Source organism: Pelodiscus sinensis, chromosome 3 (assembly GCF_049634645.1).
Source record: "Pelodiscus sinensis isolate JC-2024 chromosome 3, ASM4963464v1, whole genome shotgun sequence".
In the NCBI taxonomy this organism is placed as follows: Eukaryota; Metazoa; Chordata; order Testudines; family Trionychidae; genus Pelodiscus; species Pelodiscus sinensis.
Genome location: NC_134713.1, coordinates 168,895,548 through 168,919,053, shown reverse-complemented (window position 1 = coordinate 168,919,053; position 23,506 = coordinate 168,895,548). Strand labels below are relative to the sequence as shown.

At 41.8% G+C, this 23,506-nt stretch overlaps 1 protein-coding gene across 1 annotated transcript; it reads right to left on the bottom strand.

Moving 5' to 3' along the window:
* Nucleotides 1-15,439: 15,439 nt before the first annotated feature.
* On the bottom strand, nucleotides 15,440-21,153 carry LOC142827684 (oxoeicosanoid receptor 1-like). Its single transcript, XM_075923174.1, has 2 exons — nucleotides 19,916-21,153; nucleotides 15,440-17,212 (listed from the first exon to the last, which is right to left on the bottom strand). The coding sequence occupies exons 1-2, from the start codon at nucleotides 20,893-20,895 to the stop codon at nucleotides 17,167-17,169; spliced, it is 1,026 nt and encodes a 341-aa protein (XP_075779289.1). The 5' UTR covers nucleotides 20,896-21,153; the 3' UTR covers nucleotides 15,440-17,166.
* Nucleotides 21,154-23,506: the final 2,353 nt, after the last annotated feature.

The following is a 23,506-nucleotide window of genomic DNA, read 5'->3' as shown; positions in this document are numbered from 1 at the left end:
AGGAGGAAATGAATATATAGCTAGTGAAGGACTTCCAAGCCTCAGTAGATAACAGTCCAATTCAGTTTGAATTCCTGTACTCTTGCCAATGACTAAATGCAATCAAATGAACTTTGTTCCCTTTGAAAGTGATTGCCTTTTCTGTAGATTTATTTGCTGCTCCGCAGCACTGAGCTTCTGTGCTCTTGCAGGGTCTTAAGTCCACTAGGTGTCATCAGACTTGTCTGTCATGTCCCACCCATGTCAGACACTCAGCTGAATAAATCATTATAGTTCCTTTGACTTCAGTGGGACTATGCTGAATTTATGACAACTGAGGATCGTGCCTATATATCTCTTTCTTCCTCCGTGTCCTCTAGACTGCATCTCTGAAGTTGATCTTTTAGTCCATGTGAGTTTCCTGCCACTTTAATTTTCCATGAGCTGTGCTAATAGATAGAGATTTTAAAAACAATTCTTTAAAGTGAGGAAACCATGCATTTCCTAATTAGAATTCTTTTTGTTTGGGCCTACTCTGCAGCTGTGATCCAGTACAACTCCTGGGTTACAACAGGTATGAATGCAATTCCTCTCTTTTGCAAAGAGTGAAATGAATGCAGCAAACCTCAAAGCAGATTTTTTTTTATTGAAGAAGTTCCATATTTTCCTTTATCATAAATACCAAATTTGCAGAGAAATTGCCCCATAAGTAACTGGCACCAGAAGGGCTCCATAGAGCTGGATAAGCAGACAGCACTGACTGAATTTTTGTTGCGAGGCAGAGTATTCCCATTCATAGCTGTAATTAACTCCAGACTCCATTTTGGTCTGCTGTCAGAGCTTGCCAATGTGGTAAGAGCAGCACACAAGATTATGTCCATTCTTCATCCTTGGGGCAGATATATACCCCTGGATGGTTGTATTAAAAAGCTGGTGCTCAGGCTGATTTTCACAAGGAGCTATGTGACCTCCAAAACTGTGGAGGCTTCTCTAATAGATCCTGAAAAATGATTTAGTACAAGCAAAGAATTAACTTCCTAACTTTCTCTCACAGCAGAGAGCCCTAGCAGTGGCACTGGAGTTTTGAAGGGGAAATTCCCAGGCGGGCTCTGCAGTTAGGAACTTGTGTTGGCTTAGAGTTAGGCAGGAAGAGATTTGTAAAAGAGTCTCAGAAGTCTTTCCAGCCACATATAAGGACGTGCTTGCTATAAAGGAATGCTGTGTTTTGTTGAGAATATGCCTCTTGGTGCTCTTTGTCTCAGCAGTTTTTTTCAGTGGTGTTCTCCTTGTGATTCTGAATGTTTGCACTGCAACATTGTTTTGCTAAAGCATCGTTTCTTCCATGGCTATAGCCACTATGTGACAGAGGCTTGCTCTGCTCTTTTCTCCCATTTGGTCCTTAGCTAAGGGTGATCTGAGCCTACCCTGCTGGAGTCTCAACAGAGAGACACAATTGTTATTAGTGCACAACAGTTATATTATTATATTATGATTAGCTGTCATTAGAATTGAAGCCAAGCCAAAGTTCTAGATCAGGGGTGACGAACCTCAGGCACAGGGGCTGGATGTGGGCCCTGGCTTGCCTGCATCTGGCCTCTGAGGGTCAGGGCCCCCTCAGCATTAGGGAGCCTGTGCTGGCACTCCAGCCTCCCACGCTGTCCCACTGTGGGGCTGGAGCACACAAAGTCTACTATGCTGGGTCCCCCTAGACTCTGGTGAATGAGGGGTATGTGGGAAGTGTCTTTCTCCTTCTCAATTGCGTTTTTTTGTTTGTTTGTTTGTTTTTGTTTTGCTTCTCGCTTGTGTTCAGCCCTCAATTGATTTTTCTGTTGGTCAGTGGCTGCAAACCCAAACAAGGTTCCCCATCCCTGCTCTAGATCTAAACTCCCCTGGGCTTTCCCCATCTACATTTGGGAAAATCCAGAGCTAGAGCCAAGCTTCATGGCTAGCCAGCCCCTCATTCGGCTTATCTGCTTGTTTCTGGCATTTCAAATGAGCTCATCACATAGCCTCCAAACACCAGATCCAGAGGCTGAGACTCTAATTCAATTGTCCTGTAAAAGCAGCCTGCTCTTCCCTGCTCCTGTGTTTGGTGTCAGCTACCTGGGAGCCCCTAATAGGGATGACTTTTTTCGTCTCTTTGCATGTGTTATATTAGTTTTCTATTCCATTTTGGTTTGGGCTCCCATTACTGTGCGTAGGCTTTTGCTCAGCTGTGGAATTTGTCTGGAAAGCATGGGCTCTGACTGCTCTCTTCTGATTAAAGACATGTGGTGACTGCTCTGTGCTCCCAAAAGCTTACCGTGAGCTTTACTCTTCCCACTGAGCAATGGCAGGAGCTACCCAAAGTAAGTTGTGGCTGACCGTAGGAAGCAAATCTTTTTTGGTAGAGAACACTGGTGGGTCATGGGGAAGTGGAAGAACAGGGGGAAGAGCTACCTTCCCATATGTCCATTTTTATATTTAAAATCTGGATTGTTGTAAAGTCAAAAGACAAAGAAAACAAAGGGAGAAGATCGTATTTATCCCTCTGAGTCCCCTTTCTCTGAATCCTAATCTAGCTCTTTTCCAGCCAGTATGAAGTCAGAAGGAAAAGTGCCACCTGAAGTATCATCAGCACCAGGCTAGCTGTTGAGGACCTGGGTTTCCCTGGGAGGTTCCAAATCCAGCCACCTGAGTCATAACTGTAAACTCAACAAACAATGCAATGACATGACTGCAATGCTCCTTAATAAAGATACTGGATTTATGGCTCGCTACAATAACCCACTAAACCTAGAGGTGTTAAGGAGAAATGAGCAGTTGAACGGTTTACTGCAACATGTTAATTCCTTAATTGTTCCATCCTTGTATTGATTCCCTCTGAACTGGAAGAGAGAGTTTCTGACTTCTGAAGGTTATTCTTTTAGCAATTCATTTAAATTTAAAAATCAGATATTCAATATACTGCTATTGTGAAAATCAAGCTAGCTGAAATAATGTATCTTCTTGAATGTGCAGACAGAAACCATGCATTTGCAGTGCCAGTCATTCTGAAGAATTCATAAGTGCGCTGTTACAAATGTCATCATTACAGTTCAGGCAGCATGACAGAAAAAATATGCAAGGACTAAAATAGCTGGGACATTAGAGCTCGTTGTGAAGCTTTCTCACGTTGCTTTGTGGATAAAGTTGCTCTTTTCTGGATAGGTTTTTTTGGGAGTGGAACAATGTCATGAGGAGATAAATGTTAACTCTTTGCTTGTGTTTCAGCTTGTGTTTCTAACTAAACTGTCAGGGATGATGGGGCCATTCAGGCAGGCTATAGCCTAGGCATCAGATCTGTGACCTTCCTGGATGGTGAACACCCGAGCGGAAATAGTTGGTTGGTTGTTGAATGACAGCGTGTGTGATTTTTGGGGGAGGGAGAAGTGGCTGCTTTCCGAGAAGCTATTTTAGGGGTCTGGTCAGGAACCCTCTCTTGATATTGATAATTCTGCCAATTATGACCTGTTTTTAATTCACTTTTCCAAGGTTGGAGAGATGGTGGAGAAGTCGTGGTGGGTCAGTCCTGATGTTATTTGGATCCTCATTGTCTGGATTCCAGGCAGTCTGTTTCCATCCCTGGGTATGGCTCAGGAGGCCTTTCAATGATGCAGGTCAAATAATTTCCTTCTGGAAAGGCATGAAGTGGCTACACTGTGGGCCTCTTATCTGCTTTTTGATTTAGCTGAGCACACAGTTTTGCTGATGCACTGGTAATCCCTGACATGAATGAATGGAGCTGCTTCTTTATATTTCCATCCCCTTCTCTGGGAGAGATCCCAGCCAACTGTTTGGGTCAATTGCTCTTTTGCCTGGAAGGCTCTATCATGTGGGTTCATCTGGATGCAGTTCCATGAGTATCTGTGGGAATTAGGAGGGTTAGTTGGGAAATAAGGCCTAAGGTGAATTCACTTTGCATTCATTGTAAACACGTTGGACAGGGGAAGATACAAGGCATGGTGAAAAGCTGCTTAAGCTAAAGGACAATGTTGGCACAAGAATAAATGGATATAAACTGGCCATGAACAAAATTCAGGCTGGAACTTGGAAGAAGGTATCTAACCATCTAGAACAGTGTCTCTAGAGTTGTGGGGGCAAACAATTAGTTTTGAGAGAGAGCTGGACACATATACATGAGTGGGTTTGTGTGATGGGATTGCTTGTGAGGGCGGTGGATAGAGCTCAGGGGCCATAGCGTTCGCTTTTGGCTAACATCTAATGTTCCTAAATCTCACGGTTTCAGCCAGCTACTGGCAGGGATCAGGAAAGGATGTTTTCCACCACTGAATTTTTTTTGTCTCCTTCCTCTGAAGCCTTAGAGTTGGTCATGGCTGGAGATGAGCTATTGGGTGGGACAGACCAGGGCAGAGCACTGAGCATTCTCCAGTTCCTGTACTTGACTGGCTGTTTCTTGCTCAAATCTAACTGATTGCTGTATGTGGAGTCAGGAAGGTATGTTCTCCCAGGTCAGATTGGTAGTGACCCTGGGGGTTTTCTACCTTCCTCTGCAGTGTGTGGGTGAAGGTCAGTTGCCACAATTATCTGGGTACTTAATCATTTCCCATCCATTGCAGAGGCCTCAGGCACTGCTGCACCTTCATCTCTCCTATTCTCTGCCTGTGGCACATAATAGTCTAGTCTTTGAAGGCTGTAACACCTTTGGCTGTTGTGCATAGTGAGTGGGTGGTGTTGGTGCCCTATATATGCAGGAAGTCCGACATGAAGTTAGGGATGGGGAAGGCAGGCCCCCAGCTCTTCCCTCAGCCCCACTCCTGCCCAAGCCCTGCTCCCACACGAGCCAAGCCACTTCATCCCCCTGCCCCTCCTGCATAGCACAGCAGGGTGGGAGGGAGGGTGCGTGTTCCTAGCCTCCCTGGCCCTGGAGCACAGGGAAGGCAGTCACTCAGGGGCAGTAACACTCTGTCCCCCCAGTATGCCTACAGTAGGCATTCTGGGGACGGAGTGCGGGCGGGGCCAGGCTGGCAGTTTGGGAAGGCAATGTCTTCCCCCACCCAGAATATCACCTGCCCATGAGGTCAGACTAGATTAACCTAGTGATCTCTTTTGATTTTAAGCTCTATGCAGATGACACCAAGCTTCATGGCTCTGTGCCAGCTTAACCCATCTGGTGTAAAAGAGAGACTAACTGAGGGTATGTCTACACTACCCTCCTATTTCGAAATAGGAGGGTAATGTAGGCATACTGCACTTGCAAATGAAGCCCAGGATTTGAATTTCCCGGGCTTCATTTGCATAAGCGGGGCGCCGCCATTTTTAAATCCCCGCTCGTTCGAATCCCGTGCCGCGCGGCTACATGCGGCACGAACTAGGTAGTTCGAACTAGGCTTCCTAGTTTGAACTACCGTTACTCCTCGTGGAATGAGGAGTAACAGTAGTTCAAACTAGGAAGCCTAGTTCGAACTACCTAGTTCGTGCCGCGTGTAGCCGCGTGGCACGGGGTTCGAACGAGCGGGGATTTAAAAATGGCGGCGCCTCGCTTATGCAAATGAACCCCGGGATATTCAAATCTCGGGCTTCATTTGCAAGTGCGGTATGCCCACATTACCCCGCTAGTTCGAACTAGCGGGGTAGTGTAGACATACCCTTAGTGTTTGAATGTTGTTGGAGCATAAACTAGGACATGCTATTACAATCTCAATCCAGATAAGGATGAAGTGAGGGTAGTAGTGTGGAGAAGCACCCTGAAAAGTGGTTGATGTTTATAATAGCAACCCTCATTGATGGTGTGCACCTAGTTCTTCTTTCTCAGTGTCAGAGTACAGAGATCTTAGTAAGTTCTTAGCTGTGTTGTGGGTAGCTGTGGTCAAAAAGAGGTTGAACATTTCTTTCAGTTCTGCTATAGTCATCCATAGCTATGTCCCTTCATGAACAAATTTCTGTCATACATTCTGCATGGGGCTCTTTATCTGCTAACTATGGCTACGTTTAGACTACATTCTTCCATTGAAAGATGTATGTAAATGAAGCAAATCAAAAGTGCAAATGAAGCATGGATTTAAATATGAATTCCACATTTGCATCCAAGCGCTTTTTCAAAATTTGTTTGGATATTCACGTCCAAGTGCTTTTTCGAAAAAGGGTTTTTCAAAAGTGAAAGCGCAGTCTAGACGGGATTCTTTCAAGAAAAAAACTTTTTTGAAAGAACTCATACTCATTTTTTCAGGAGAATGGGCTCTTTCAAAAAAGGTCGGTTTTTTTCGAAAGAACCCCATCTGGACTGCACTTTCACTTTCGAAAAAGCCTTTTTTGAAAAAGTGCTCGGACGCAAATATACAAATGAAGCGTGGGATATTTAAATCTGCGCTTCATTTGCACTTTCAATTTGCTTCATTTACATTCCTCTTTCAACAGAGGAATATAGTCTAGATGTGCCCTATATCTTGTGAAAAATGCAACCACCTTCTTGTTAAGTTATATTGCACACTGCTCTGCTGCTTTCTGATCTGCACTGGATGTTAATAAGGTTCTGTTTGTGGAATTCATGTGTACATTTCCAACTATGGATAATCTCTTCAAAGAAATAGAAATAAAGACATGAATTAAATAAAGCTATGTGCATTTTTTTTGTTACTTTAGAGAAATTTGGACAAGAACGAAAGAATTCACTGTTGTTTTATTAACTTGTTTAAGTGTTTATTCTCTTTCCTGTTGGAATTGCAGTGAATCCCATTCCTGTTAAGTTCTGTTTGCTTGAGTAGTCTTTTGTCATTTTATTTACAAGAGCTCTAGGCAAACTCAAATAGCAAAGTTGTTTTTAAATAGTTTGTTTTGTAATAACTTGAAAATTATTTGAGTAGGAAAAAACACCACTGAGCCATGGTTATTAATGGTCTGATCCTGCAGTGTTTGCTCACATTATTACTCTCTTTAAATGTGTTCTGAATAGATGCAACCCATTTCAGAATGTTGCACCCATGGTTTTTTGGAATTTTAAAATTAAGCTACTTTAGCTGGACGTGCAACAGTTTCTTCACATTACAAGCATTGGGTTCATATTTGCACTCACTGCACAAATAGTTTTCTCCATGATACAGGGGGTCTTTTCTCTCCTCCTTCAGTATGGGGAAGATCTGTTGATAGTAATGAGTGTAATATACATACATTTTAAGGGACAGGTGGGAAATAAGTGGTCTGTGGGCTGGTTGCAATTTATCTGGGTTAGCCCCTGGCAGGCCATCAGACTGTTTGTTTGCCTGCACATGCACAAGGAATGGCCACTCACAGCTCCCAGTGGCTGTGATTTGCTATTCTAACTAATGGGAGCAGGAAGCATTGCCCGCCCTTCTCCACTTCCTGTAGCTCCCATTGGCCGGGAACAGTGAACTGGGGCCACTGGGAGCTACAGGGGGACTAAAGCTGCGGACTTGCAGGTAAACAAACTGTCTGGCAGTCTACCAGGGGTTAACCCTGGTAAATTGTGTCCAACCTACGGGTCGCTTATAGCCAGAACTTATTCCTAGCCAAGAAGAGTTTGGAAGAGAGGCCATCTGAGAAGTCAGGTTCTGCGAAAAGCTACTCTACATAGTATGTTCCTCCTCCTAAGATCCGCATTACATTAATGAATAAAGTTTTGTTAATGCAACACTAGTATTAAGTAATTTCTTATCAGGGTGAGTCCAGGGATCACAAGTGGTCTGGTAGCCAAATGGCAGCAAGGAACATCTGCTAGTTGTGTGAGAGGAGGCCACAGGAGCACAAATAGATCTGGCTAAGGTTACATGAGCTTGGGAGAAGGTATAAGTCTCCATTTTCCTAGTCTCAGCTTTTTTTTAGCTCCATACCCACAACCTTCTGATCCCAAAGAGCATGGGAAGTATAAGAATGAATAGCCACCCTTTAAAGCATGCTGACATTCTTAAATCCTGTTATCCTCTTCATGTTTCAGGGGAGGAAAATATGGAGACACCCTCCCCACCCAATATCCAGATATGGTGATCCTGCCTCACCTAGAACGTGCCTCACCTAGAAACTATCACCTCATGAGTAAATAGTTGTAGAAGAGTTATTTGGAGTTACCTTGAGGGAAGTCTTCTGTGGATTTTCCTGTCATTTCATTCTCCTTCAGGTACTAGAGGAGAACAATAAGAGACTGACAGACTATAGAATAAAGGACTGTGTTGACTTTCCCTGTTATGGCAAACTCCCTTGCTAAGGACTGATCAAGTGCTGAGGGTGTCAGAACAGAGGTTCAACTTTTAGTTGTTGCTTTGCTTAATATATATCTTTATACCATTTTATATGTAGTTATATATATCTTGTCTGGGGGTGGTACAGCATTGGTGTGCTAAGTATTTCTATTTGTCATTAAACATATGGTTTATTATTAAAAACGGCATTTGGTTATTCAGTATTATGCCCCCTCTTGGTACAGCACACCTGGCAAGAAGGCGATGCTATTGTGAGGTGAAGAGCATCTACAGCTTTTTTTCCCTTCCATCCTTAGTAGTTCCCTTCTCAGAAGTGTGTAGACCCGTTAATACAGTGACTGGATTGTGCTGTATTATCAAATCAGAAGTTCTAGGTTTTTCAGTATGGACCATACTGAGGCAGTTCCTGTACTGATACAAAGTGGGAAGAGGAGATGAAGAGCTCTTCTGAGCACCACACAAGAGGCAGTCAGCACTTCACTTCTTGGCTCTTTAAAGTGCAAGTAGGAGGATGAGTCACATTACTATGAGTGGTGCTTTTCTGTATCTATGGTTAGCCGGCTCGGGAGGATGGCACACCGCAGTTTTACAAAGGACACAGCTATTTCTGCTCTGGGCCCTCTGTCTGATCCAGAATTCATGCAGCCAAATTGTGCCGGAGACTTGCTTCTGGGTGGACCTGCCTTCCTCTTCAGCCAAAGCTGATTCTAAAAGCAACTGGAGACCACTGTTGGCAGGCTTGGCCAAATTATTTTTGTAATAATTTTGACAAACATTCTTTTTTAGATTTTTATCAATTTAAATTTTTATAATTGTGCAAAATTATGGGGGGAGGAAGAGTCAGAGACTAGGGTGTCAAACAAATTATTTAATGACAGTAGAGATACAAAAAGTTAAAGCTTTGTAACTGTTACACAACAAATTGTCAACACAGCATGTCAACATTTACAAAGTAATTATCCTGAAATGGAACTCTGATAAGGTCTCAAACAGCATTTTGCTTACTTTGCCAATCGGAAATGTCAATTAACCACAAAGGAAATACTTTTCATCAGTTTATAATTGTGTGGTGATTTTACCAATAAAAAAATTAATCCTTCCAAGCCTACTGTGTTGGATTGTTTATCCCATGCTAGCCTAGGAAAGGTTAATGAAGCTGAGAAGGAGTTAATTAAGTAGATAGGCACACCTGTGGGGAATTAGGGGGCCTAAGTAACTGGAGATTGATGATGGAGCCCAGCTAAGAAGGAAAAAGTGGGACTGATATAAAGGCTGAAGTTGGCAGCAGAAAGGTGTTGCAGTGAGGGAACCTACAACCACTCTCTGGACAATAGAGGGGTGAAGGAGGAAACCCAGAAGTAGTGTAGAAACCCTGGGTATTCAAGCCCTGAAGGAAGGGTTTACCCACAAGGTTGGTGGAGCAGAAGCTTGAGAGAGACAGAATAGGAAAAGGCTCAGGAAAATGGCCTTGAAGGCTGTTGCAGACACTGCTAAATAGAAAATATCTGAGCTGCAACCCAGAATTAGAGGGTGGGGCTAGGTTCCCCTCCCAGTCAGTGGGGAAGTGAAATAGAGTAGTGAGGGAGACACCTGCTATTTTGGATGAAGAGACTGGTAATTCCAGATGGAAGAAAACATAGTAATCTGGATGAAAGGTCAGCCCCAAGGACAGAGCACCTTGAGTAAGAGGCAGCAGGGAGTATGAACAAGCAATTGAAAGGGGCCTTGGAAATGCCCTAGTGTCAAGTGAACCATGTTACACCTCCTTATACATTTACATGAAGTTTGGCTACACTTTTTTAAAAAGAGTTTGGATTTAATTAAACTTATTTCTGGTGCCAATCAGAAGTAACTATTGAATCCAGTGGAGTTAAGCTAATGTCAAAGTTGTGTGAGTGAGGGCCGAGTCAGACACCAACCCCATTTTGCTTACAAATATACTTTAAAAATGTCAAAATGAAGCCATTTGTCAGATCCTGGGCATTACTGGCTACCGTTTGCTATGCAATGGCAAAACTGATGTGTAAACATCATTTCAAATAATATCTGGCCATGATAGTGCACTAACATCTCCTGGTGCACAGTGGTGTAGTTTCAATAGTTCAATATTAACATGCACTAGTTACTATTTATATGGTAAATTATCCATGAACAGATTTCAATATTTATTAATTTACTTCGTGTTCAAAATATTTGATAAATGGAAAATATTTGAGTCTATGGATTTGTTGCAAAACATTTGTCATTACTTTTGGCCATTATTTACTATTTGCACTATGCTGCCTAATACACACATTTTTGCTTCAGCTCCATGAGTGGATGACACACAAATCTACAAAAAGCTCTCAAAGTGGCTATGTAAACACTTCCAAGATGAATACACATTGGTAGGAAGGAAAGAAACACACTTTCCCTTTCTATGAACATTCTTGCAAACAAAACTTTACTCACTCAAATGTTTTATCCATAAATAAATAAGTACAATTAATAGTAAGGAAGCAAAATAATATGATTTAACTGAATGAGTGTTTATGAATCCTATTTTGCTGGATTCAACCCAGTTGCACAGGGTGGAAGCAGAGATGTGGGAACTGGGCCTAGGCCTGGTCTACACTACGACTTTACATCAACCTTAGCCCCATACAGTCAATTTTCTAAGTGATGTGTCCACACTACCAAGCCTGTTGCATCACCTTTAGGGGACAGGGAAGTTGATTTCCATACCCTCTGCTTTTCATCAGGAGTAACACTAATCCTGATCTGGCACAATCGAAGTTACACTAGAGAACATGCGACATTGCCAGAAAGTTGATGCTATTGGCCTCCGATAGGCCTCCTCATGGCTGTCTGCTCTGACCAGCACTTCCACCCCCACTGCTTTCCTGGGCTATGTCTGCCCCTCCCCCATTTTTCGAAAAGCTGTGTAAACTTTTTTTTTTTTTGAGGAAAAGTGGCTTTTTGGAAAAGGGGGGATGCTGAAAAAAACGTGTCTAAACTACTTTCACTTTCGAAATCTACACTTTCTAAAGTGAGATGGGAAGAAGATATGCAGTATAGACAAGCCCCTGGTGAGCCCGAAAAGCTCTGGAAACCATAGAAGGGCATGTCCCACATGACCAGCATTGTGCGTGAGCAGCACTCCATGGCACACATGGAGATGAGTTTCTCCAATGTTCCATCAGATACTGTTCCTACAGACTCCAGTTCCTAGGGGCTCAGAAGAGCACCAGCTTGGAGTGTCCAGGCATTGAGGTGTGGGGAGATGAAGCCATCCTGCACAAGCTCAGAAGCAGCAAGAGGAACACTGACACTTACAGCAGGATTGCAACCTACTTGGCAGCTAAAGGCTATTCCAGGAATGCCCAGCAGTGCAGGGTAAAAATCAAGGAGCTTCACCAGTTCTATCAAAAGGTGACGGAGGAAAGCAGATGCTCTGGGGCAGCACCTCACATGTGCAGTTACTATGACCAGCTGCATGCCATTCTGGGAGCGGGTGGGGCCTGACCAATTTCCCCAGCATGGTAATGGAGTCTGGCTAAGACACAACTGGCATCAGCCAGGAGGAGAGCGGGGTGGAGGAGGAGGAGTAGGAAGAGGAGACTAGCCAGCCACCAATGCTCAAGAACGAGGAGCTTCTCATGACACTGGAGCTGGTCCCTCCTGCCAGAATGCCTTCCAGGCCATCCATGACCCCAGGGAGGGCACTTCTGACTATATCTTTTATATGTGGTCCCCTGCAACCACAGGTTAGTCACCATTTAATAGTAAACAGTTCTTTCTACAAATGAGGGAATAACAATAAAAATAATATAAGGGTGACAGAAATTTGTGATTGGAATTTTGCTTTAACAATTTTTGCAGCCCGCTTTTATTTATTTTTTGCCGACATCCATATCAGTGAAATTTTGTTATAATGATTCAGTGAATCATTATAAGAAAAGAGTAAATTTTGGTCCCGTAACCACGATTCATTTAAAGGAGAATAACCATTTATTTTAAAATAGCATATAAAGATTCAGTTATCTAGTTGGAACTGGAATAGTAACATGAGTTAATAATATGATCTTCCACACAACCCCAGTATGGAAACTTGAATACTGGGAAGACTACTTAGAGGGGCTGCTCAGGACATGGGCTCCCCTACCCTCTGCCAAAAATTTCAATACAAATGTTTTGGCATAATTTTCTGTGGAAATGTTTGACTTTTCAGCAAAAAGTAAAAAAAGTTCAATATTTTGGCTCAAAAGAAAATACTTTGATTCAGAAATGCTGCCATGGTTATAATTTGGGCGCCTTATACACCCATTCTCCTCTATATGCTGGGCTTCCTTCTTGAACTGTATCTCTTGAGAGAGACAATTCATCACTTTCCATCTTTACAGTGAAATGACATCAGAGCTAAGGAAGCCTCAGGGAAGAACTGACAAGAACTATGTAATGGATCACAAATGGCTTTGTACTTATTGGCTGCTGCTATGATGAACATTAAAGGAAAGCTAGACTTCTGCATGTATTTTAGCTCATGTCTTTAAAATTCTGGTTTTCCTGCAACCTGTTCACAAGAAAATAAGCCTCATTAGGAAATGTTTTCAGAAACCTTGAGACTCTGAAAAACAGGAAGGACCAATTTGGAGGCCTGCTGCTCAGCAAATTGAAAGACGGAGCCATTCCTTTCTTTGTGAGGAAACCATTTAGACAGGAGCTCCATTATTTAGTAAGGAGAGAGAATGCTATGTTAGGCAATGATAATGACCTTCTCCTCTTGCTGCTTAATAATTACTAAGGCAAAGCCAAGGCATTCATTTTCAAAGTAGGACACAACAACATATAACTGTGACTTTATTTCCATTATATGAAAAAACTGACAGACACAGTCACATTGTATGGTATATCGGCAGGTGATGTCTCGCATAGAAAATGGAAATGTTCTTTGCATTTCAGCTAAAACCAACATGTATGTAGAGGCTTTTGCCTTCATGTACTAACTGACCTCTGAAATGGAAACATTGAAACTAAAAAAAAAAAAAAGATTACCTTAGCAATAGTGAGAAATCCTCATTTTGACCCCCAGTTTAATTGACTAGCAGTAGCATGTATTGCTGTCATGGTAATGTTTGAGTGAAAATCAAGTGGGTTCATTGTCATGCAGAGACAAGATTGTTTTTGCTAGGGAAGAGTCTGAATTTCGCTGGGAAAATTTGGCTGTTTTGGATTTTTCTTGAAGTTAAAAACAGACATTTTGAAGGACTGAAATAAAACTAGAGGGGGCGGGGGGATTTTATCTTTGAAGTAGCTCTGTCTTTCATTGTATCTCACACATCTCTGATGATTGCATGCTTTTATTCTATACTTCCATAAGCAAAGAAAGTGGTTTCTAGGAAGTTTCCTAGCATTCAGGATTTACAGGCTAATTAGAGTATCTCAGATGGTGATTAGGATTTTTTTTTAAATCTTTCCATTACACACACAGGCTTTGCGTTTATCTTAGTGGATTGCTACGTTCCTCTTGGTATTATGTTGGTATAATGTAGGATTTTTTTTATATGTTTCATCTTTGTTCTTTGAATTTGAAGCCATTTACATAACAGATATTCATTAGTTGGTGAATAAATGTGTTTGGGTGAAATACCAGAGTTTAAATGTTCTTATTTTTCTAAAAGTTATTGAAATTTAAGTGGAAAATACAGTTTTTAATGAATGTATAACTTATACAGCAACAGTTTGCCTACCTGTTCCATTATTCCTCCTGAAAGAAAATGTCAAAAGAACAGCTAGGAGGAGAAATGTGAAAAATACATATAAAAAAGAACAAAATCAAAAGCTGAACAACAAATGGAGTCTGTGGATTAGCTGTAGCATGATTTAGTAACAAATACATCAGCCATCATTTACAGATTAAAGAGGGAAAGTTATTTGTTAGGTGTCAGGATGATTAATAGATTGTTTTTACATTGTCAGCTCAGCTCTTATTCAATATGTTGCACTATTGAATCAACATGTTACAGTTTCTGAGCACAGCCATGGAGAGAAAGGAAGTTGTTAGCACAGTGGCAGGAGCTCATAACTCTCTTATCTAAGACATCTTTAATTATGATAGCCTGTGACACAGTCACATCCCAATGAATATACGTCTTGAACATAAATTCATCAGAAAGCAGTGTTCTGTTCTGTATTGATACAGACATATTTCATAAAGAAAAGAGCCCAAGACACCTCTTCAAAATGAGGATTCCCCCTTTGCTCCCCCCCTTGGTTCCAATCTCTGTTACAGGCAGCCTGCAGCAAGGGGCTCTGATTTCAAAGGAGCCCAGAAGAGCCACCTATGCGGAAGTGAGCTCTGTCTATCTGCATACATAGCCTTTGCAAGAGAGGAAAGAACCGTTTGACCATTTATGCAGGCATTCTGTGACAGTGTGTAAAGATCTGATAATTTAAAGACAAAGTCTGATTCTCTACAGTTGTGCAATTATCTACATGAGTACAAAATGAATATAAAAACCGCTGCTGGTTTAAACAGAATTCTGATTTGATGGCATTCTGTACATATTATGCACATGCATGGTTCTGGCCCGCCTGAGGGAGAGCCGCAGGTGGTGCAGAACTGCTGTAGCAAGCCCTCTTCTCACCGCAGCTGATGGCCAGCAGGCTGTTACGACCTTGTGCAGTCACTAGAAGCTACTATTACTTAAATAGCCTTATGGCTGCTTTGAGTTGTCAGTGTGGACCAGTGTAGTGCAGTGCAGACGGGCCCCAGGAAGTGTAGAGGTAATTGCACTTATTCACTGCTGCAATTCAGGAGCTACTATCTAGACAATTTTGCCAGGTATAATTACTACACAAAGTGCTAGCTGAATGAAGACTGTCTTTTGTTTCTTTCTAAAGTATTATCATCTGTGATCAGGAGTCAAAGCTCTGCCTGGAAAGGTGATCTAATTAGCTGACCCTGTGAATTTTGTCTTGGGTTGCTTCACGAGTTTATGCTAGCATTCTGCAAGAACTGTTCTGAATAAGTTACCGGCAACTAGCCACAGAAAGTACTCCATGGAGTGGACAACTTTAAATAATGAGTAATTTTTAATCTGAGATCATATTCCATCTAAGGCATGGGTTCCCAAACTGGGGGGGGGGGGCGCAAGGCAACCCAGCACCCCCTCTCCCCCACCAAGTTTTGCTGCCCCAGTCAGTTCCTTTATTTTTCTTTTTGCTCAACATTTTGCTGTTGGGGGGGGGGGGGGCATGAGGGTTTTTCAAAAATCAAAAAGGGGGGCGTGATGCTGAAAAGTTTGGGAACAACTGGTCTAAGGGTAGGAAATTCCCAGACAGATCATTCCTTCCATGTTCAGCCCTAGCTGTTACATTCTGGTCCTTGGTAATTTGTGCATATCCTAGTGTATCTGGCTGACTAATAATCAGTGAAGCAGAGGCAAAAATCTGCTAAGCAGATTGTCAGGCATAAACAAGAAATGGCATCAAGTCCACGTTATGACTGTTTTTTTAATAAGAACACAACACTTGAACGTAAACAGTGTGGTGGTTTCTTGCCACAAACAATTTTTGGAAGGGATGATTGATCTTGCTTTATAAGCTGATTCACTAAAACAGTACTAGAGTGAAAAAGATTGATCTGAAAGTCCTTGAAATAAATAGAAAGATTTCCATGCACTTTGATGGGCTTTGGATCAGACTGTGACAGAACAACCTCTTTTTCTTCTGGCGTGACCAGCGTTAAAAATGTGACACACAATTATGTTTTCTAATATATTCAGGCTATTGAACAATTCAAAGGAGACAACCAAAGAAAAAGATAAAAGCAACAATAATTAAGCGTGTCTGTGATAAAATAACATCAATACAGCTAATGGGCCAAATTCCCCCTCATTTGTGGAAGTCAATGGTCTTGTATTGGTGCAATTGAAAGAAAGATTTGGCCAAATATTGCATTCACCAAACCTGTACCCCACCATTCCTTCTTTCACTCAGTTAAGTAGGAGAGGTGTCTGCCACTTCAGTTTCTTTGGGCTTACTATTTAGGGAAAGATCCTGATTCTCTCCTGCCTTGCACCTGTTCGTTTCATTGACCCTTGGCTGAAAAGTGTGCCAAGTTATTGTCAAACACTTTCAAAGCAGAGTGATAGGAATGGGAGAAAGTGATTTTTTTTAAATTCAAAAGGAACAAATATTTGCAAAAATATTCACTAAAAATTTCCTCATTTATTGATCAGCTCTCATGGTATAACTTTACATGTGTGTAGGAATAAATGATTGCACCAGATGCCAGGCAGGGAACCATCAAGCCCAAAGTGTAATCTAAGAAAGTGTTTCTCAATTTTTTTTTATAAAGTACACCTTTAAAAAAAATGTGCTCCCGGTACCTACAGTTTTCAGACACACAATTTTTTTTTCTATCATTGCAACATATTTGTTTAAATAACTTAATCGTAGCTGGGTGGGCATTTTTGGGTGTAAAAAGTACAAAAATAAAAAAATGCTCTAAAACATAGAATACAAATTCAGTTTTCTCCAAATTTCAGTTGTATTTATGTATCTCCCAGATTTCTCTCAAATACCCCTGGTTAAGAAACATTGCTCTAAGATGCACAGATACCTCTTTCATTGACTTCATTGGAAATGTGCATCAAAGGGGATGATCTCAGATGTTAGGAACAGTATGCAACAAAACTCCCACTTCATACTAAATAACTAGAGTGAATTTTAAATTAAAAAATTGCCTATAGCTCAAGAGACAAATATATTTATTTACATATTGAGATAAGCAATTAAATGAAAAATCATTTTTTGTCTAACTATCCTTTTGAACACACAGACCTAGTCCTGGTCTGAGCCAGCCTTCTGCTTCTTGTTGCCTGCAATATATCTCAGTGGACTTTCTTCAGTAACACTCCTGAAACTCTCAATAGTTGTTTTCAAGTTAATTATGAATTGATGCTAGGTCGATGGAGACTTGGCCATGGTTCAGGTGGTGTTTCTAGGGAAGCTAGATGTCCTTTTCTAGGTCTTGGTAAATGATCTCCTTGGTATCACTATAAAAACATAAATGCAGGTTGACAGCGGTTTAATGATGGGGAGGAAAGAGCAGCTCTTAACAGCTTCAAATGTTCCCCATAAAACGTAAAAAAGAATTCACAGCACAGCACACAACTATGTATTTTTTTGCTGTTGTTTGTATTGTTGACATACTTGTTTACAGGTATTTTGAAATTACCAAAATAATTGAAATTGGAGTGACTGTATTCTGTTATGACAAATAAAATGTGCAAAATTTGAAATATGATGTGCAGAATTTTTAATTTATGACACACTGGAGTACCCTTCATCTGAAGCTCTCTGGTGCTTTCCAACCAACCAATGAAAGAACCAATAGAACATCTCCGTGAGGTACACAAGTACTTTTATATGCAATTTATAGAAAGTTAGAACAAGCCACAGTGGCTAAGTAACTGGCTCCAAAGTCACACAATGACTCAATAACAAATTTAAAGACCCATAAGTCCCAATTCCCTAGTCACCTTCTCTAATCACTAGTTTCCCTTGGCCAAATTCAGCCATGGGATGAGCAGGGGGACCCCTCACCTTAAGTAAGTCAACTATTGGTGTTGTGCATTGCACTATGGTAGGCTAACAATACCAAATGTTTCGCCTAGGTCCTTAGTCAATGTAAATTAGCTTTGCCCCATTGACAGAACAGTGATTTACACCTAAAGAGGAGCTGGGCCAGTTATTTCTGCTGCAATTTACCATTTTTGTATGCTAAAAATATGCCTGTTCCCTGGTAAGCTTTCAGAACACTGTGGCATGTCATCCTTTAAAAGGACCATCTGCGGAAACTGAAGTTAACTCACCTTCTTGTTTACTGAAAAATAAAAAATGCCATGGAGAGTAAATAATTGCCCAAAATGAAACCACAGCCAATGAGTTAGGCACTGACTACTGATTGAGGAAAACATTGTTAAGCTATCAATGGGTCTGTTAGGGGTGCCAATAAAAACACATTCACAGCTCCCCATTATGTCCCACATAAATTGTGTCTAAAAATACCCTGTCCTTTCTATTTACAGGTATTTCCTTGGGTTAAAATTATTATGAAAGCAATTGTCTGTGATCTAGGCATTTACTTACAATCTGGGCGGCATATAAAACTTCTTAGTTCTAGCCCCAAATATTTAGAATTAAACGGAAGCTTAGTTACTGGGCTTTCTTCAGAGGCATTTGTATTGCTTCCCTGCTATATCTGGAAGCTTGGGCTTGGTTAGTGATTACCAAAACAAGGGGATAGGTTTGTCGTCTTTTATGTGTTCTTTAACCATGTAAAATTCTCCTTGAAAAGGACTGGCCAGTGTCTGAACTTATCACAATGGTGTCAGTTTGGAGCAGCTATATAGCCTTCTTGGCTCTGCCCTCTTGTTTCCTTGCCTATTTCTCCACAGCTCCCACCTTGTACATTGCTCACTCCTCTCCTGTTGTTGCTCCGTCTCCTCTTCCCATTCCAGCCCAGGGCCTTTTTCACATTGCTCCCCATGCCCTACGCCATTTTTTTGTATGTTAAGTCTCTTAAATCCTGTCCTCATTCAAAGCGCTTTTTACACCTTGCTTTTAATCACCTATTTCCATTTAATGAATGACATTCTGGCTCCCTTGACATCAATTGCAAAACTTTTGTTAGTTTCTCTGGGACCAAAATTCTCTCCCTGGCTGGGTTTGGTTACCTTAGATTGTAAACACTTTGGGGGAAGAGACTATGGATCTGATTTTCAAAAGTGCTCATTTCCCAGCCACTCCCATTTTGATACTTCTAGACATATCTTTCAATAGAGCCTTGCACCCAGAAATGGTGACAGTCTGTTCATTTATTCTGGTGCCCAAATGGGAGTTGAGCTCTCTTGACAATCTGGTCCTCTTTGTAGTTGCTGAGTACTTTTGAAAATTGGTCTCAAGTCCTTTTAAGAAGTCTCTATAAATGGCCATACAAAGCTATGGCAGAGAATTGCTGATGATGTTTAATATAACTGAGATGGGAATATCGACCAACATATGCAATTAGATTGCTGTTGCCACTATTATACATTACAATATTTAGCACTTTGCCCTGGAAAATGTCAAACATCTCCCAGTACCCATGTGCAATAAGAAAGTGATAGTATTCTCCATACAGGGAATGGAGGCACAGACAAATTAGAGGCAACACTTTCAAATTTGCTTGCCTAAAGAAAGTCTTCTAAATACATGGCCTGATCTTCAGAGACCTGAGCCCCCATCACTTCCACTGATTTCACAAGGAGTTAAAGACATGCCAGAAATTCAGACTCTCTGTTTAGGCTTCTAAACACAGAGTTAAAACTTTTTAGCCTAGATGATTTGGCCAAGTCATACAGTGAGACATACACAGAACCAGGAATATAACCAAGAGCTTATGACTCCATCACATACTTGTACCACCAGATCATGGAACTTTCTGCAGCTCTTTCAATTATCTTCAGTCTATGTGCTGTATGCATTTTGCCTGATTTCAGAGGAGTTCTACTGAGCCTTCCCAATTCCCCTTGAAGTCATTGGGAAGCAGGTGCAGTCAGCTCCTCTAAAACTCAGGACATGCCTTATAGATCTGGTTCAATTTCTATGGAGACTATCACTCAAGAAATTTTAGGAAAATATCATCAGGCATCATTTCCTCTTATTGAACTGTTTTAGAAGTATCTGGCCCTTGACTCGTGTACATAATCTATTACCTTGCTGTTGATGGTTGGACGTTCTTCATTTGTTGTCCAGAATATCCCTTTGGACTTTCGTTGGTTCCTTCTATCACAGAGGTTTTAAACCAGCCCGCCTGGCAAAGCATGTTTTTGCATCTCTGTAGGAAGACTGCACTTGAAAAGCAATACAGAACTGGATCAAGTGCACTGTTTAGGTATGTGAAGGCAAGTGAGACATGTAATAACTGGCCAATAGTTTCAACATGAGTAGGAGTATTAGATACTATTAAAATGACCAGGCCAGCTGCAGCAATTAAAATACTAGGCAAGAAGCAGAAGGTGTACAGCAAAACAATGACTACCAGAATTTTCACAGATTTTTGGACCTTATTCTTTTTAGCCAATTTCCTATGTTTTAGCTTTGAGATAATGTTAAAAATACAGAAAATGATGATGCCTAAAGGCAAAAAAAATTCAAGAAAAAATAATAGTGCATGCCATTTGGCTGCTGGTTGTTGTAGATGAGGGCTAAAACTTTGACACTTGTTCTGACTGTAATTGTGATCCAACACAAAGACATGGCTGTTTATCAGTATCACTGTGATCCAAACTCCAATTGCCACTTTTGCAGCACAAGATGTTGATATTTTACTCATTTGGTGGTAAGGATGAACCACTTTAAAGTAGCGATCAGTTGCAATGGCAGTGAGAAATATAATGCTTGCTGTCCTGTTCATTGAAAACATGAATAGGTTGATACTGCAAAATATCTCTGTGAAGACCCAGAATTCATTCTTCAGGTAGTAGTGGATACGAAATGGCAAGTTGATTATCAAGAAGAAATCAGCAATGACCAAGCTGAATAAATACACAGTGCTTGATGACCAGCGATTCCTGTAAGAGCAAAAGATGCCCAAAGCAATGCCATTTCCAACAAGTCCTATGACAGTTTCCACAACAAGCACAGGAGCAAGAATCACAGAAATTGAGGTATTTCCACCAGTCACATTGCTCATTGCTGCAAATCGGGAGCTCTTGCTGTTTTAAAATATCTGCTGGTCACAGTTGGATGGTGAGTTTTGATGCTTGCATATAGTTGCCAAGTGTTTCTGAAGTGAGCTACAAAGGAAATACAGTGAAATTTAAAAAAAGTGGTATTTGTATGAGTCAATACCAATATGACACACTCCCTGAAACTGTCCAGAGATAATAATCTTATCAGTAGATTGTGAAGGCAGGTCTTAAGGCCTTGCCTTTTAAAGTGAAAAGGTCCCTTTTTTTGTGCTAAAATTCTGGGAGTCATTTACATCAATGACTTTTCACAGTAAAACTCAATAGTTTCACCACAAAAAGAAAACCACCTCCAGGAGAGGTGTACAGCTCTTACTAGTGACCCATAATCTCTTCCCCATGAGAGTTGGACTATGGGATGGTTGCTCTTAGGGCACTACTTTCACCAGCAATGGAAGTGCTGCAAATGTAAACACTTTCTGATGCTTATGAAAGTGTGTATATAACCTTTTTATTTTATTGGTTTCCTATGACCAGTGAAACTGACAGAGTACAAGCTGTAAGTGTAGCCTTACTCTCAGGTCATTGGTACAGCTGTGACATTATGATGGATAGGAGGAGTGCTGTCATTTTCTGAATATCCCAGCATTTAGTAAGCAAAGGGTTAAACCCAGGTAGCTAGAAAGTGCTGGCATGGAGCCAGGAGAACCAATGAGAAGAAAGCATTGAGATTTGAATAGAATGGAATACCTCCTTGCTGCTTCTTTTCTTGGTGGGTTTAAGCCAGGTGCTGCTGGGATCATTTTGAACCAGAAACACAGACCTCAGTATTTTAAAAGGTTGCATTTTTTTTCTCTTTTGCTGTTTGGAAGTTTTGGGATTTTTTTCTTCTTTTGCTGCCTGAGGGGGGAAAAGGTACACAGAAGATTAAATCTGCACATCCAGAGAGTTCAAACCAAACAGTTATTTTGGTTTTCCCCCACTAGCTTTCAGGGCAACTGGATAGCTAGGCAAGGGTAGGGCATTTGCAGTGGGGCAAAGTAGCCCTGGAGCAATTAACCTTCCTTAAGTGACTCACTGAGGTGAAAATAGCCTGGGATCAGGGTGAGATGTCCACCTCCTGGGAAGACTCATACAATGAGGAGGAGGGACAGAATAAATATCCCTGTGAGGCCAGGGGAAAGTAACCTTGTGGGGGCAGGAGCAGAGGATGGTGGCCATGTCCCTCCCATACCACTGTCCTCTGTGCTCAGAGTGTCCTTAAGGAAGGCAGACCTCTAGCTAAGAGAGAGATGGAGGGTATGGCTACACAGTAAAGTTATTTTGAAATAACTTTCCTAGCATCTACACAGAAGAGTGCTTATTTCAAATTTGGTAAACCTCATTCTACGGGGAATATCACCAAATTCAAAATACCTATTTCAAAATAATAACTCCCTGCCTAGCCAGTGGTGGGAACCACCCACCACTGATAGGGCCCTGGGTTGGGGCCTGGTGAAGAGAGTGGGCCCGGGCTCCCCTTCCCCCTCTTCCCAGATCTTGGACTAGGAGCGGGTCTGGTGAAAGACTAGGCCTCAGGGCCTGCTTGTGAAGGACTCAACCCCAGGATCGAACTGGGCGGGACTAGACACGCCTGTCACAGAGCTATAAAGTGGAAACCAGACGTGGCATTTCCCCAATAGACCTACCACATAAACAAAAACTGGGACACATGGATATCCGGAGCAAATGCTAAGTCTATGGAACAGCTATTTCTCTTGATGAAAATGGACAGTTCATTGATGGTATTCCTGAAGAGCTCCAAAGATACAGCTAGATGGGAAGCCCACAACCACAACAGAGGTGGGGAAAATTGGAGCCAGGAGGCTGGAGGTGATGGAGAGGAAGAAAACTGACAGCCATTTGAGGGGGTACCAGAAAGGATGCCCAGAGATTGAGTTCCACAACCAGGGGCAATCCAAGGGCCTATCTTACAGAGGGGAGCTCTCTGCACCCCAAGGGAAGCCACAGGCATCCTTTCATCCCACAACCCCATTCTCTAGCAATCTACCTTACTCTAGTGCAAGCCAGCTGGGTGATATTTTAAATGTCATAAACTGGGTCATGTGAATGCCAGCTGCCCCAAGACACCACCAGAGTGCAGTTCATTGCACCAGGGTCACACCAAGAGTCCTCAGGCCCAGGTGCCTCCCAGATACCCCCTGAGCAAAGGGAAACTATCAGTGTGGGCAGGAAGATGTTTATTGTACGGAGAGACACAGGAGCACAGGTGCCCACAATCCATCAATCCCTTGTGCATCCCAAACTCATCAACCCAGAGGCTTAAGCCACAGGGACCTTTCAAGGCAGACTCTTTTGGCCTGCCTACAGCCAAGTTGCCTATTAGGTATAAGGGCTGGTCAGGAATTTGGACTTTTTCAGTCTATGGTGATTATCCCATTCCTATGCTGGTTGGAGAGGACTTACTTAACCATGCGAGACAAGCTAAGAAGGTGGGAATGGTTACCCACAGCAAGGCTAAACTGGCCTCCACATGTAACCCCATTATTGAGCCTTCTACAGAGGCTCAGTCTGTGTCCCTAGACACCCTAGGGCCAGCGACCCAGACTGAGATGG

What these genes read in the sequence shown, in the direction of transcription:
- LOC142827684 (XM_075923174.1), bottom strand. Translation starts at nt 20,895, where the DNA reads ATGAGCAATGTGACTGGTGGAAATACCTCAATTTCTGTGATTCTTGCT. An exon ending in GTCCAACCATCAACAGCAAG is followed by an intron (nt 17,213 to 19,915) that starts GTAATAGATTAT and finishes ATGTTTTTATAG; the next exon opens with TGATACCAAGGAGATCATTT.